This window comes from Cyphomyrmex costatus, unplaced genomic scaffold, assembly GCF_001594065.2.
Source record: "Cyphomyrmex costatus isolate MS0001 unplaced genomic scaffold, Ccosl1.0 scaffold441, whole genome shotgun sequence".
Lineage (NCBI taxonomy): Eukaryota > Metazoa > Arthropoda > Insecta > Hymenoptera > Formicidae > Cyphomyrmex > Cyphomyrmex costatus.
Window position 1 is genome coordinate 1,297,416 of NW_017278652.1, and position 16,818 is coordinate 1,314,233.

Below are 16,818 nucleotides of genomic sequence, written 5' to 3' on the forward strand. Positions count from 1 at the left end.
TATAACATTAATATATATTATTAATATATATATATATATTGTATTATATAATATGTATATATCATTTATGAATTAAATTAATACTGATATAAAAATGGATGTAATGGATACTTTAAAGTTTCTAATCTAATTTTTTCGTACATATTAACAAATTGATCTAATAAGTTTTTAGAAATGTTAATATAAATTTGAGTGTACAGTTGAGATAGTATTTGTTATGAACATGTTATAATTACAGACAGTATTATATGTACGTAACTGATCCAACGTGTAGTCGAGTGGGAACTCAGTGTTGGGTCTATGGGGCAATTATGGTGACAGAAGCTTTACTGTGCATACGCCATGGTGCAGCTTTGTTCGAACGCACTCAAGCTCTCAATATCCTCCTTTGGCTACTGTGCCAATCTCTAGTCTCCGTTCTATGCGTCTATGGCTGTGTTTTGTGGCATCAGTACTTTGAGGTAGATACAAACGCGTTCAGATTTTAATGTCTGTAAACTTCCAGAAATAAGATTTAAGAAAAAAATATTGCTACAGTATTTTTACTCTCAGAGAAAAAGAATAATGATTGCATAATAAGTTGGAACGAAAGTATCGTATATAAAAGATCCCGTACTAATTATATAGAAAATTAGGTTCTACTGAAATGATTTAATTTTCACATTTAATGTAGTTTGTAATGTAATGAACATAAGATCTCATAGACACAAGGCTCAATAATGAATAATTTGGAGCTATGGTATATCAGAAGTATAAAACTTATGGTCATAACTGTTTTCGGAGCATCTTTGATATATTATAGCTGAAAAACTATTCATTATTGAGTTTTGTGTTTGACATCTTTTGTTTTTATCACATTATATGTTACAGTATGTATGAAAACTAATTTACTTCCGGGATGATAATAATTTTCTATATAATTAATACGAGGTCTTATCCTTTTTTTTTTTTGGAGCAAACAGCAATTTCATATGTCACTTAAATAAGTATTGTTCGTCAATAGCCGAATAATTATTATAATTAACTCTTGTTGCTCCTTTAAATGCATGGTGCTGATTGCTGCAGACGGGAAAGAAAGTCACTATAAGACGGTCAGTCTCCCATCTAAGCAAGTTTGACACGGATGTAAGCGGTATGTGTTAATTGACTGCATCATATGATGTGTAATCGCTTGATGGTTTGCAACAATCTGAATTTGCGACACTTGATTAATCGTTTATTGCTATTGCCATTGTTGTCACTGTTACTGTCAATTATCCCGAAATTCGTTTGTGATTTGTTCGTGTATAATATCCTCTAACTCGAATATTTTATTTTTATCAGTAACTTAAAATAATAAAAATATAATTAATCATTTGAATAAACCACAGGATTATTTTTTATGACGACTGGATGCTTTTATTTACAATTTTTAACTTTTAAGATTATTTTAAATCTCTGAATATTAAATTTTCGAATCTTAGATTCTGATATTTTAACTCTAATTTTTGTAATAATAACTAAAATTTTTAAAGCTCTACCTTTTTAAGTTCTTGGATTTTTTTATTCTAAAATGTAATAAAAATATAATAAAGCATTATTTAAAACTATTTTTTATTAAGAAATTATCAGATTAGAGAAATTAGTTTTTGATTAAATATTTCTTTATAATTATTTTTTTTTCAACGTTTTTATATATTTATATTTTTCCTTTTTTTATATTTATTATGCTTTCCAATTGAGACTTAGAAAGAATTCTTAATCAAATGTCACAACTCAGTTGACATTGGAGCGATAATCTTTGTGTCATTTACAAATATATTTATATATTTTAGGGAACATGGCTCGTCGTACAAAATCTGTGGAGGAATTGGACAAGAAGAAACTATAAGACGAATAGTGAACAAAACCACTTGATGGCGAACTGAGGACACTAATTACACTTTCTAGTCGAATAGGACAATGGCATGTAAGAGGATGAATGATTAATGTGACGATTCTTTGTGATATGAGTGGTCTTCAAATCTGTTATGCCGTAATCACACTACAGGTTGCTGATTACGGTTGTCGATTGCTGGTTGTCGATTCAATTTTGCCAATCATTGTAGTTAATCCACATTCACTACATTATAATTATAATGTAGCTAATAATATTATAATAAAATTATAATGTAGCTAATAAAATCAATAACCAGCAATCTGTATTGTAATTACGCCTTTACTTTTGTTCCTCAGAATGAATGAAGAAATATTGTTATTATTGATCCATGGATGCTTCAATTTGGCGTTCAAACAAGTTCAATATGAACTTTTCGTAAAAACTGTTTATTGATTCATATTCATTCAGCGATTATGTTGTTCATTTACTTTTTTCTCTCCGTTAGTTACAACGTTATCTCGCAAACAATGCGCAAACAATTGCGGCAACGTATTCATCAAAGCATTGCTTGTAAATTTAAGACACACGTTTTTATCGTACGTAAATGAGAATCTCTTTTATGTATTGAAAGATACAGAAGCAAAACATATGTTCTCCAATTTCTTCTTTTTTAGATTTTAAAATTCGACAGGTTTACGCATTAACCGCATAAAACTGATATTTCTAATTCGATTTCGTAACTTAATTATCGATCGCATCTTAAAAATGTTCATACACGAATCTCGCAAGATGGATGAATCTGAGTTTTGTTTCTGTGCCCATCGATTAATCCATTTCACGAATAATTTTATATGCCGATTGACTCATTTGCTACAGCGTAATATTCGCGGGTGCCCATTCAATTTTTTCCGCGAGCAATTCTCACTCCGGAATCATCGAGGTCTCTGATCTCTATGTATGGGAATACGTTGCAAATGTCATTGGGTGCAATCTGTGAGCCGAGCGGACAATTCCACGCCTCGGCAAGGAACTTGTTGTTTGATGCGGAAACGAACACGCGGATTCGGCTAGGTAGATCCTCGCTTTCGTGCAACGAGACATACAATGATGTGAGTGACATTTTTGTGCAATACATCTGCAACAATAGAAATGTAAAAGCATTAATAAGTATTAATTATATATCTGGAATGATATCTATAACTCGATGATGGACAAAGTTTTGAAGGAATAGAATCAATCGTAATCCTCGCGAATCTTCGCGATTTTATTATTGAATTACCATCCAAAATTTTTAAAGATTCAAGAACCGCAGGATTCTCCGGGATACCACGAGAATCGAGGACCTCATAAAATGAAACTGCTGTTAATGTAAAACGAACTGTGAGAACAGTACCTGAGCGTAGGCGAGGTAGAATAACTGGTCGATGCGGAGTTGTATCCACGGTAGTCTCTTCGCATTCGACTTCGTAAGAGCCAAAGTATCATAGGCTAGTCTGAGTCCTGTCATTTCAGACAACCGCTCGTTCAAGGTCAACCGCGGAATCTAGAATATTTATAAATTTCGACATTTTGCGTCTGCGAACGATTCAATAAATCAAGCATTACGCAAAAAAAGTACATTATTAAATTTTACTATATAAAGCGTTTTTTACAATTCCTTCTCCAATTAAAGATTGAAAGTCAAGCTACTTTTTTCAAGACTGGCTTAATTCTTACTCTTTAGAGTGAGATTTTACTTCAAAGTATTTGGAGAGCACAATCAGGGGAATTATGTATTATGGAATTAATCCTTAATTTGACACTTTACAATAATTTTTCGATCCTTTATTTTTATTATACGAAGGGTCGTTTATTTTTCCGATTAATTTTTATCATTTTTATAAGTATACAAAAATTTTCAAGTGATTTTTACACATTTTAACATTTTTAGAAAATATTTATAAGGTTGTGTGTTAAAAGAATTTGTGTATAGATATTATAACTAATTATATTTGGTGCTTCTAGTATTTCAAAGAAAATTAATGCACATGATCCAGTCATGTGAATTAAAGATTAAGCAACTCAACTTACCCTAAAGGATACGATCTGGTCAGTGAAGGGTAACGTCATATTTACAGGTTCTTGGTATAGATTCTCTTTTTGACAATTGATATAATCATCGAAATGATTGTTTGTAAATTCGTTTTCAAACATCAAGGAATATTCAGCATTTCTTATTTGATTCCAATAATGTATACCTGTTACAAAGAAAACACGATTATAAAAATTCAAATAATCAAAGAATTAAAACATAGAAATTAACAGTTATTAATGATTTATTAAATTTTGATGTATTTATATAATTATATTATTACAATCATTTACCATTCGTGTCGAAATGATGAGCGATCTGATGAGCTATTAAATTCCCAAGAGTTGCTAGCAGAAAATAGGATAATTCATCACCGTTCATTAAGACATTCATTAAAGACCAATCGATAATACCGTAAGGAATTATAATAAGATTTAAAGTATAGATCACTTGGGCTTTCGATTGGAATGGCGTAGCGTAATACGTCCAACTGTAACATAATTTACAGATTATAAAAACTAAAAATCTAAGAGATTTTTCAAATCTCAAAGAATTTAAGAAATTAGCAATAAAAAAGCTTTAAAAATTAAATAATATAAAAATTTTTAACTTAGAATATAGAAGCTTATGTGAGTCTATATAAATAAAATAATCTAATAAAATAAATATAAATTTATACAGTTAGTTAAATATCTAGGATTTTATAAATTTATTTAAACTGAATTAATTTATTGTGATTGTGAATTAATTAATTATATCTTATTTACATTTGTTTTGGACCACCAACTTCTCTTTTTAATTCGATGTACATTAAAACTCTGTATCTTTTTAGTAACACCATCGAATTGTTAAAATAATTATCATTCAGAATTACCTGAAAGTTGATTACCAATTAGAACGTAATTAAAATTAAGATATAGAAAATTATTTTTAATTATACGCCAATATAGAAAATGAATTCATCCAAAACAAGAAAAAAACACGTTATATAAATCTGTGAACTGTTACAAAAATACCTTATATTCATATAATGATATTTGTTTTTTATTTTAGATTCTACGTTTTATAGAAATGTTCTGTTTTTAATAATATCAATTTATTTTAATAAAATAATAACGAAGAGGAATATTACATGATAAACATATTTGATATTTTTTTTACCTCTGATACGTTATACTCGCTATATAATGAGTCTCTGTTCTTGAAATAGGAAACAACGGGTAATGCGAGTTTCAAGCTATTGATTTTGTTTAACAATTCTTCTCGTCCTTCCTCTTTTGCCCATTGTGCTTCATGCATTTTGTCTAATAATGTTTGTTTCAAGTTGTTGAATGTCTTTTTTATCTATTAAATAAAATAATAGTAAAAAAAATAAAAAACAAGTTGCAAATTCGATAAGTTGAATACTTATTTACATTTATTATATTTTATTTATATTTAAATTCACTTACTATTTCATTCATTTGCATTATTTCATTATCAGTAAAGGATGATACATATAAATTAGACGCTTCTAACTGTAGAAGATAAGTAGCCACACGCAGACAATAATCCTTCACATTATCGCGCTTTGGCAAGACCAACTGCGAAGAATTTCATTTCATTATGTATCAATAAAAATAAAAAATAATTTTTACTAATACAAAATATAAAATTATTAAAAAATTCCATCATTTGTTAAACTATTTATATAATATATTTGTATAATTTACTTTTTTATTTTATTTATATGTGTATTTTTATTTTATTATACTTAAAGACGAAGGATCTTAACATATAAGTTACCTCGTGATAAAGTCTGTTCGCGTATAATGCCATTATCGCGTTATTAAGACTCATAGAATCTTTTGCAGCATATTCTTCTAATTTGCGTAAACCTTTAATTAGTGCGGCGTAGAAATACACTTGAATAGTCTCATTACTTTCCACATTTACTCCTGTTAACAAATGAATTAATTGCGCCCAATTTACCTGCAAGAGAAAATTGAAGTAAAGAATAAGAAGTTGTTAAAAATAAACTTTAATCTAAGAGATTAGAATTATATATTTAATTTCATACATTTTTATTTCTACTTTACACACGGGATGTGGGGAAATTAAAATTCTTATGCATTTTTACTTACAAATGTGCTACTGCTCTGTAATTCCACTAAACTCACTTTGCTATAATCGTTCATCAAGTATGCTTCTCGTATTTCATTTTTAGACGGAAAGTTCTGTGAAAATAAAAATTAATAGTTTTATCGGTGAAGAATAATATTATTGATGGTTATAAAAAGCTATAATATAGATTTAATTACCGAAAAATATTCTTGCATTACAATAGAATCAACTACATGAACAGTTTTTTCTATGTATTCAGATTGTACATTCCATTCTGAATAGCTGTCATTTAAATCCTTAAAAACATTAAGCTCTCTCAGAGTTTTCCTAATGGAACTCATAAATTCGCTCGTATCATTCTGTGATAAAAGAATAATTATTTACTTACATAACTCTTCTATATGCTTTCCTATATTAATCCATTTTATTAACTTTCTAATCTAATCTATACTTTATAATTATCTATTTATTGTTCTCTGTGAATCTCAAAAGAATCAACAAAATAGCATTGACTATGTGAATTAAAAAGATTGAGAAAGAATTTTATAAATAAAAGGAAAATGAACTTTATGAAAATACAATTTGCTTTTCATTTCTTCAATATTAATAAAATCCAAATTTTTTCAGTTTTTCAATTAAACAATTTGCGATAATTTAATTAAGCGATTTGTACCTTGCATCTTTCATAATTATGATACAAAATTTCGAGATCCACGTATTGTCCTTTCGTTTCGCTCTTGTCGTCGGAGCAGGGATCCTCCACATATTCCGTTTTGAAAGGACTTTTATAAGTTGTAGGACCTATTTTTAATGTAAAATTGTTTGGATGGTATTCATCCAATTCTGGCACGACATCAAATAAAAGAGCGCTGCAAAATAATCCTAATTTATTATCCTAATTTTTTAATGAATCTTTCTAAGAACTTACCTATGATGTAATATTAATTGAGCGAATAAATTGGTGAAGCTCATTTTATTATTACTAGGCCACGTATTAGGTACATAGAACTTTCCTATTTTTCTTAATGCGTCATTTGCTGTAAAAAAATTATATCTGTCTACAGCTGACAGTTATTTTTGCATTACAAAATTTTTAATTTTATTACGAGGTGGATCAAATATAAACAAGAATTTTGCTTTCGAGCCTAAAGAAGGTAAAGTAGGACAATGTGTCGTCAATATTTTGATGGGGATGTTAGGAGATTTCTAGCTTAAAAAATCCCCTCCTATAACCATCCCTTCCTTCCTTAGATCGGTATTCTGCAACAAGATGAACGAGAAAGAGGTTCAAAATTTCTCGTTTATGTTTGATCCACCCTCTCGTATATTAAATTTACATTCATGTAAATCTTTATTCAAAATTATTGACTATTCATTAAATGCTTAATAGTTTCCATTTACCCATTTCAATTCTTTCATTGAAGTTCATATTTCTTTCGTATTTCACGCAACTGTCGTAGTACGTTATGAAAGTCGAATGCACGTTCTCGCGCTTCTCTTTTAACATCTGATCTAAAATTATTTAAAACAGAATAAGAAATGTAAAAAATATTCAACAATTACTTTCAATAACTAATCAACCTTTCTTCTAAAGAGAAATTAATATTTGCTGGCGTAATTTATATACATTTATATTATAAAAATTGTTGCAGTTAAAAATAATTAATAATTATAAAATTAATAATTTATTTTTATAATTATGCAATAATCTCTTCAAGACTGATTAATAATTATATATGATTAAAACTAAAAATATTAGTAATAAATTTACTGGCAATTCGTTGATAATTTCTAGATCTCTGAATTAGATTTCCGTCTGTTAATTGAGGATTTGCTTCAAAACCACCGCAAGCGTACTCATAGAAATCGTCACAAGGATCGGCTGAATGATTCATGTAGGACAACATCTTGCTGGCAATCTGCTTACAGTATCCTGTCTTACAAACGCTTGTATCTTCATTAAGAAATGTGGTGCTTGCCGTGGTCATGAAATTCGCCTCATTATTGTAACTTATTGGGATAGCTGTGTAGTTGTAAAAAACAGTAGTTGTGTTAATATAATTGGACCTGGAAGATATGTTGTATTTCTCCTTTTCATCAGAAGTTAATATATTAGATTTCTCGGTAATATCCATCTTTATACTCGTAATCGTTTTATTCATTAAATCTTCAACTTCCTGTATAAAATTAAATATTATTAACATATTATAATATAAATTCCAGAGATTTATGAGAATATCTTTTATGTATAAAAATTATATATTAAATATTAATTTTACAAATTTAGAAAAATATCTACATAAAAAATTAATATATTAAATATCAAAAGCAAATCAATTTCAATATTAAATTTTAATATTAAAATTTAATTACACTTTCAATTTTTGTAGAAAACTTTTCATCCATAAGTGGAGTATAATTTATTGTAGAAAGAGAGTTCTCTTTTGTTTCATTTTCATTAATTAGAGTCGTATTGTACTCTATGACTGCAGATTCCTCATAATTTAAGTATTTTGTTGTAGAATTTCTATCTTTATTTTCTTGAGGATCTGATCGAATTATAACATTACTCGTCGTCACTTCAAATTGCAAAGCCTCAGAATTGTTCCTATCGGAAGAATATTTAGCAGTTGTACTTTCTTCAACATCAATTAGAAGACTCGATGTTGAAAACGCAATATTATCAATGTCAATTCTTAATCTCTCATATTTTTTAGTAGAATTCTCAAAAACGTTCTCTTCGATATTGTTTGATTGTGTTAAAAATGTTGAAGTTATAATATTATTAGTCAGAATGTCAACTTCTGATTTATCCGAACTGTAATATCCGTCAGTAGAATCACTTATGAATTCCTTAGTAGATTTTGATGACATAATATTCTTTATAATATCAACAATTGAAGTATATTTCATGGTGCCAGTTAGTTCAGTTGATATTGAAGATGTATTATTGATGACGTTATCAGTTGTAATATTATGTGGTAACTTAGTCAAGCTAATGCTTTCTTCCGTAGTTTCTACATTTTTTAGGATTTCGTTTGATGTATAATCTTCAACTTCACTTTTTTGAGATACAGGCAATGTTATTTCATCGATACTCGTCTTATTTTCAAAGTAACGCTCAACATAACGAAATCCTTTAACGTTATTCTTCGAATAGTCTTCAGTAATGACATTCGTATCTTCTGTTAATCCATTTTCTATAACGGATGTATTTACTGGGATTATCCAAGTTTTTGGTGAAATTGTCCTTTCTGTCGTTGGAGATCTTTGAGTTGTTGATGTCGTTAATGAAATTTTTTTCGTGCTTGTTACTTCTTTTGTACGTTGTTGAGGATAATACTGTTTAATATATTCAATATAATTATTCAATCAAAATTAAAATTATTTTTCGTTAAAAAGATGTTTGCCAATATGATTGATCTAACGTAAATAAAAAAAAGTTGTATGTAAAATTTGTAATAGATACGAAGTTTGTAATGACTTCTGTAAAATTTCTTTAGACTTGTAAATAAATTTCCTCCTATTTTTTATATCAGTTCTTCTTGTAGATTTACATTTATCTAAAGATATCCTATTCAATAGCATACCTGTGGGTCATGTTTAATAGATGGCTCCTTGTATTTACTTTGGTTTTGCATTTTCCAGGGTTTGCAGGCGAGGATAAGGATAAGGCACATGAAGAAGAAAATAATTAGGGTCATAAGACAGCTTCTATATGACTGATCTTGTTGAGCAGCCTTGCCTTGCTCCCGATTATTAATCTGATATGTTTTACGAAACGGCATGGTTCCTTTAACTCAGTTAACTAGCAACTATACGTTAATTTCAGCGCGAAACTAAAAACAGTTCCAATTCTACATGAAGCATATATGCGACATACTCTTGCTCCTAATCTTTCAGATTGCGGTTTTGTTGACCACTTCCTTTCAAATATCATAAGTTATCATAAACCTAAACAACAAAGTAGATTGATTCTAGTAAATTAACCTTTTTTATGTATAAAAAACAATTTACTTACATATCACGTAAATATTATAAATTGCATTTAAGAAACTAATAAATTTAAATTTGATGAGATTCTTATTATAGTTTAAGTGTGTAGTTGAGAAGGAGCGCTAATTAATCAGAAATCAAAGTCAAAGGAAAGAATTTTCAAGGACAATTATGGTTGTCCTTCGGCTACTTCATAAGATTAAATACAAACTTTGACTATTTCATAAAATTGATATTTTCTTAAAAGTTATTTTACATCTTCACATTTGTGACTTCTCGTCTAGATTTATTATTTTATAACAAATAAATTAAAAAGACGCCGCACTGTCAAATGTTTTGTTATAGTTTTGATATCATATGTACGACCTTGTAATCGTAAAAAAAATTTAACGAACGAAAGTGTTCGACAAGATACTTGGAGTATCAGTCATAACTATAGCTGTGCCTATACGACAAGTTTCTCATAGAAGAAATCAGCGACACCGAGCATCTTCGATGTGCGCCTAAATGTATATAAGTTACTTATATCAATAGAGCATTATAATACAATTATCACAGATATGTAAACTACAAAATACCGTACGCGCGAATATAAAATGCAACTTGCGTCTTCGCCGATGATCCCATTGCACATACTACAACGATTTGTCTACGTTCTAATTGATGTACAATTTAAATACGAATAAAAAAAATATATATGCGTGTATGTATATTATATGTATATATATATATATTGCAAAATTTTACTCGCTCGCGTGGGACGAGTATAATTCCATGTTGCGTTTGAAATCGTTCTCGAAGTCCATAACTGGCGAGTCGGATCGCTCGTTTAATTCACCGCCAGTCGATTCTATTTTCAAGACGGGAGGAATATTCTCCATTTTTTTGTCGATTCCCTCGTCAATATCATTAGATATGAATGTTTCGGAAGCGATCTGCAATCGAACGATTTGATATGATTAAAAGACACAGAGAAAAAAGGAAAAAAAAAATTTAAGAGAAAAAATTAAGAATAATATATTAACAACCTTTAAATGAAAAGAGTATAAAGCAGAGATGGAAGACTTAAAATATAATAGAAAATGAAAACAGAGAGAACACATTTTATTATACATTGAGGAAGAGAGGTCTAATAATAAGATATAAATTACCTTTCTTTCCATCTCATCAGTCTTAAGCTTTTCTAATTTCTCTTTATCGGCAAGTGGGATTGCAGTCTTTGATAACGTTTGTCTCTTTGGAGTGGGCTTCCTCGGCTTAAATGATCCGGACGCTTTTTTGGGTAATTGAGAGCTCGTATGTTTCTTGGTCTCGTTCGATTGTTCGCAATTATGAGTAACCAACTGCTCCTTAGTCTTAAAAGCCTGAGTAATGTCAATAGTCAGCTGATTAAAATTTTGCATTTACTTGAATTGGGAAACAGGACTCACATGGGAGCAGATGTCGCATTTAAGGCTGTGTTTGTTCATCTCGTGATGTTTGAGAGCTTGCGCTCGGTGGAAGTTGCGATTGCAGTGGCTGCAACTGAACCGTTTGACGTTGCTGTGCGTCAGCAGATGCCGTTTGAGCTTGTCTGGCCGTGAAAACTCACTCATGCAGCCTAAATAATTGCGAAACGGGCATTTGAGTCTCTTTGTCAAATCGTGGATCAGCATGTGCCGACCGAGTCGATCTTTCCGCTTGAATCTGGCTGGACAATGCTGCGATTTCAAATATAAAATACAAATATCAATAAAAAATATTTCAATTTACTAAGTAGTGCAGCATAGTAAACTTTATAATTTTATTTTCAGTGTTGGTCCGTCCGTCCGTTTACAAAATTTCTCAGAAATAGCTTAAATTTTTCAAATTCTGATTTCGGTAATAGATAATCAAGGTTTTTTTTTTTAGTACAATGGAAGCAAAATGTGACTCAAGTCAAAAAGGAATCAAAGGTTAATTTTAATGAAGTTTTCTTAATATTACAGATTTTTTTGCTGCATTAGTACTATTAGTACTATTATTATATCCATTGTAAAGGATTTATTTCGATATATGTTATTAGAAAAAAACATCTATATTCTAAAAATTATAATTATAATATTAATCTAATCTACTTGCTTAATTTTTAGCGTTTTGAATGTAGTTTACTTCCATAAATATGCCTAATTTTTAGATATATAATGATATTGAATATCACATTAATACAAAATCTTAATTTTATATTTATTGTAATTATTCTTACTTACTGGACATGTAAAAGGCGTCTCTTCGCTGTGTATAAGCTTATGATTAGCTAAATATTGCTCGGTTTTAAAAGCTTTGCCGCAATCTTCGCAGACAAATCTCGCTGATGCCGAGTGAGTTTTGAGGTGACGGCGCAGAAATCTCTCGATGAGAAAGCTTTTGCCACAATGCAGGCACGCATAGTTGTGCGTGGTGGTTTCCTTATGGTGTTGCAACGCCTCTAGATTCGAAAATGACGATTTGCAAGTCGAACAGCAGTAATACTTCTCCGTGGTCTTTTGCTTCTGGACGGAGTGAACATACTGATGGCGACCAAGATCCGACAGGGTGCTGAACACTTCACCGCACACGTGGCATCGATACTCCGAGCACTTGTGGCTGCGTGTGTGCTCCAAAAACTCCTCCAGTTCCGAAAACATCATGCTACAGCTACTCTGCACGCACTTGTACACTTTCAGTGCCAGATGCGAAACAATTAGATGGCCTTTTAGAGCTTTGTACGAATCAAACGTTTCTTTGCAGAATTGACAATGGTATGTGCGGTCGATACTTCCATCTGGAGGGGCCTAAAAGTCATTTCAAAAGAATATAAATAATTAAAACGATATATAAAAAATAATAGGTAAAAATAAACAATATAAATATTGAATAGAAAATTATATATAATTATAATTAAATGATGTCTAATATCTTTGTGCGCCTTAAAATTAATATTTAAAATAACAGATTACAATATGGACTTATAATATGTACAATATGCAATATAGTTTTTCTTAAAAATGTTCTTGTTCTTGCAAAGATATCTTTATAAAAATTAATATTTTTATATAAATTTTCTCTTTGTAAAAATTCAAAAAGAGAAATAAATCCCAGTAATTAGTTTAATTAAAAATGTTATACCTCTGGTGGTAATGAGTGAATGGCGGTGCCAGGCCATACTTTGTGTGAGGACATATGCTTCTTCACGTTTGACTTCTGCGCAAATGCACGACCACATACTACGCACTGATAAGGCTTTTCTCCAGTGTGAGAACGTTCATGCTGTTGCCAATAGAATTTTTTTGCAAACTGCTTGTTGCAATAACCGCACTTATACTGCAATGGCATGATCAAATATGTGTGTATGTGTCTTAATATAAAAAGTTTACATTAATCTCTGTAATTTATTTAGTAATTTCAATAAATTTGCAATTAAAAAAATTTGAAAGCATATTTACATTATATTTGTTATTGTAATTAAAGTCTCGTATTAAAATTTAATTAAATTTTATGGTTAAATTACATAAAAACATTGATTATAATTTAATTTAAAATTATAGGGCTAAATTTTATAAATTTTACTTTCCGTTTTAGAAACAGAAAGTCACCAATACAATGATACCTTTAAGTTCTGCGTTCGATTAATGCCATTTTCTGATTCACCGAGTGGATCCTGGAGGGATGTCTCGTTGTTTTCGAGAGAGGATTCGTTGTCCTCTAAAGGCGGCTCGTTATCCGCCAGAGATGGCTCGTTGTCCGTCAACGAGGCACTAGGATGCTCAGATTGGCTCGAGGCATCCTCCTGTGAACTGATGTCATTTTGCAGTATCTTCGGCACCTCGCTTGAGTCTTCCCTCGTCGCCTCGATGGCAGCGTTATCGAAAGTATCCAAATTCTCTGTACTTAAGATGATCGGCACGCTGAACGTGGAGTCTGTCATGAAATAATTAGCAGCCTCTTGGTCCACACTATAACAATTAGGTTAGATTAAAAAAGATAATACGCATTAAAGAAAAGGTTTTACAAAAGTAAGGAATAATTTATATATTCAAGACGGCAAAAATATTTAATTTAAATTTATTAAATTATAATTACAATTAGTAATGACAACATACCTAAATAGCATGTCTGCTTCTTCGAGAATAATAGGTTCTCCAAGCTGAAAGGTTTCCTGCGAATTATACTGCGACTCATCTTGAACGACATCTTCCACATGCATTACCTGACTCTCATCGTTTGTTAAGAATTGAGTCAAATCTACTGTCTGCTGCTGCGTTTTCTGATGCGCTCTCTTGTGGAGTATAAACAGTTGGAGCGACGTAAATTGACTTTTGCATTTGCCACATTGGAATATATCTTCCTCATCCTGATCAATCGCTGATAAAAATATTTAATGATATGTAAGATATAATTATATAACAATATAAGATATAATTATAGAAAATATTAACACATATATAATTATATTATTTTATATGAAATAATACAATATTTGTAATAAATCAATAAATGGTAATAATAGAAGTCTTTCAGAGCCAATACAAGTTATAGATGTGTATATAAATGTATATATAAATATTTTTTATTAAATTTGATGAACAAAAACATATATACATTTTGATTCTATTTCTCTTCAGTATAATAACAATATCAAATCATAACATTAATGTGTAACGATATACATATAAAAAAACAGAAGTACGGTTCGAATTTGCAGAATGACACCCTCGATCCTCGATCCGATATATGCAAATGTTTTGTGGAATCTTAACACTCCCCTCTTTTTATTATTTATTCTTTATTATTTATCTAACTGATTTATATATATTTTAATCGATTGATTTCCATTATGTTTACAATAGTCAAAGTTAACACGATTATTTATCGGTATAACCAACGTTTCATGTAAATTCTTAATCTATAATTTATTTCTTTACAACACATAATATATTTAATTATATAATTTTATTGACATGATACAGTAAACCGGACAGTTGAAATATTTGCAAAAAAGAATTCTTATTTCAACCAACTTTATTCAAGTATTTAAATGCATATCTTGTTATAACATAATTGTCATCTCATAGATTTTTAATTTGTTTATATTTTACTTAGTAAATTGGAATTTAATAAAATATAGATGTAATATTCATTTCTGACCAGCTTTCAGTGTTCAATGGCCATTAAAGACAAGCACTTTTTGAATAGGTGTGTTTCTCAATTTATAATAACTCAAAAAAATGAAGTTAAAATAATCTATGTCAGTCTGACATTTTCTTTTTGTTATTTTAGAGATTCGTCAGATTCAGCCTCTAAATTATATTTGACTGTGCATACATACCTGACTGTTCAACTTCAGCTATCAAGTTTTGAGATTCCAACAAGGATTGCACAGAAGAGCCGTCTAACGAGACATCTGTAAAATCATTAAATAAATAATTAAGATATGAAATATAATTGTCTACTTTTATATATATATATATATAATTAGTTTCTCAATTAATTAAATTGTTTATTCTTCTTATAACTTTTTATCTGAATCATTGGCTTAAATTTAATTTTATTTCTTAATTTATATAAACATACATATTAGTTTTTCTATTTTAAATGCTACACTTAACTTTAATGAATCTCAATGATCAGACCTATCATATTTCCATCAATGACTTCAATTTTTTTAACAATTTGATTCTTTGACTATGGGCCGATTGTTCCATCTTTTGGTAAAGTTTACCTGTTAGGTAAGTAACAAAATTATCCAATCATATGCGTGGATTGCCAGATTTACCTAACAGGTAAACTTTACCGAAAAATAGAACAATCGGCTCTATGACTAGAGGATTTATAGACCCTAACTTAGTAATCGTAATTTCTTATGTATAATATACACTGAACTAAATCTGAAGAGAACCAAATCTGAAAACATCTGCAATATGATTGTTCAATATTAATTAATAATGATTATCAATACACATAACAAAATTCATGCATAAAAAACTATGTTTGCTTTTAAAGGTTTTCTATTCTTTGAATGATTATTCTAGAACCTTACTTTAATATTCAAATAATAATAAGAATGTATATTAAAGAATAAATACAATCATTGATTTAAATTCAATTTCATTTCTTAATCTATGTATATAAACGTATGTATTAGTTTTTCTATTTTAAATTTTGTAAACATGCTCTGAAGGACAAGCATCTTCAGAGCCTAAAACAGAATATTCTGAGAGTACGCATAGGGTTGATTCACAGAACATTGTTGATTACTACATATAAAATGCATTGAGTCAGATCAAGTCGGGTGACCTCCATTTTTTTTTATATCCTTTAAACCCTGCACACTCTCATGCTATGTAGCGTACTCGAAATTGTCGCTGCAAGACGAACTCGTGGAGATGCAGAGAGGAAATGATAGTCTACTTCATGCCCGAGAAGTGAAGGCTGAAGGTGAATTGTTGACGTTTCCGTGATCGGTCACAACCCCGCCTATTTCGAGTGATGCGTGCCTTACCTGTCAGAACATCGAGGATAGACTGCGCCATGTTTCGCTGTAGCGATCAGCACACTGTCATCGTAGCGGATGCACCGACTCCTAACTCGCACGGGTCGGCGGGATCCGCCGGGATGGAAACATGACGAACATCACTCTCGCATCCCCGTCGCTGCCGAGACAGCGCCAGCGCACTGATCGATACCTAACCTAGAAACGAAACATCACGAAGCGATCAGGGAATTCAGGCCATTCAGGGATGCCACTTCACAGACACCAATTTGAAATGGGCGCATACAGCGGCCTCAACAA

General features: G+C 30.2%; 3 protein-coding genes across 5 annotated transcripts in view; 1 reads left to right on the plus strand and 2 right to left on the minus strand.

The window, feature by feature from the left end:
* The window catches only part of l(3)77CDf (phosphatidylserine synthase 1 homolog l(3)77CDf), a 4,617-nt gene extending 2,504 nt beyond the window's left edge, over positions 1–2,113 (plus strand). Inside the window, exons 4-6 of the mRNA XM_018544462.1 lie at positions 239–461; positions 1,066–1,132; positions 1,815–2,113. Coding sequence (XP_018399964.1) covers positions 239–461; positions 1,066–1,132; positions 1,815–1,870 — 346 coding nt within the window. The 3' untranslated portion in view covers positions 1,871–2,113. The remainder of the gene's footprint in view (positions 1–238; positions 462–1,065; positions 1,133–1,814) is intronic.
* A 130-nt stretch (positions 2,114–2,243) lies between these two features.
* On the minus strand, positions 2,244–9,835 carry LOC108777542 (neprilysin-2). Its single transcript, XM_018544458.1, is given in 17 exon segments — positions 2,244–2,804; positions 2,806–2,993; positions 3,252–3,401; positions 3,929–4,095; positions 4,223–4,419; positions 4,697–4,803; positions 5,091–5,273; positions 5,381–5,512; positions 5,715–5,900; positions 6,053–6,145; positions 6,230–6,391; positions 6,706–6,901; positions 6,961–7,069; positions 7,434–7,544; positions 7,804–8,209; positions 8,406–9,374; positions 9,623–9,835. Coding segments are annotated over 17 exon segments (3,579 nt in total). The 5' UTR covers positions 9,821–9,835; the 3' UTR covers positions 2,244–2,779.
* Positions 9,836–10,719: 884 nt separating this feature from the next.
* On the minus strand, positions 10,720–16,595 carry LOC108777543 (zinc finger protein 341). Of its 3 annotated transcripts, none has more exons than XM_018544461.1 (9): positions 16,528–16,595; positions 15,355–15,429; positions 14,129–14,390; positions 13,636–13,981; positions 13,155–13,349; positions 12,257–12,820; positions 11,459–11,728; positions 11,180–11,383; positions 10,720–10,963 (listed from the first exon to the last, which is right to left on the minus strand). In XM_018544461.1, the coding sequence occupies exons 1-9, from the start codon at positions 16,556–16,558 to the stop codon at positions 10,772–10,774; spliced, it is 2,139 nt and encodes a 712-aa protein (XP_018399963.1). In that variant the 5' UTR covers positions 16,559–16,595; the 3' UTR covers positions 10,720–10,771. The 3 variants fall into 3 exon arrangements, with proteins under 3 accessions (XP_018399963.1, XP_018399962.1, XP_018399961.1); XM_018544460.1 differs by having other exon boundaries at positions 11,180–11,392; XM_018544459.1 differs by having other exon boundaries at positions 11,180–11,413.
* Between the last annotated feature and the right edge of the window lie 223 nt (positions 16,596–16,818).

Excerpts from the sequence above, each read along its gene's own strand:
- LOC108777543 (XM_018544459.1), bottom strand. The coding sequence starts at position 16,558 with ATGGCGCAGTCTATCCTCGATGTTCTGACAG. Across the intron at positions 14,391-15,354 it reads AGCTGAAGTTGAACAGTCAG|CGATTGATCAGGATGAGGAA; the intron begins GTATGTATGCAC and ends TATTTTTATCAG. Across the intron at positions 11,414-11,458 it reads AATGCGACATCTGCTCCCAT|CTGACTATTGACATTACTCA; the intron begins GTGAGTCCTGTT and ends AATTTTAATCAG.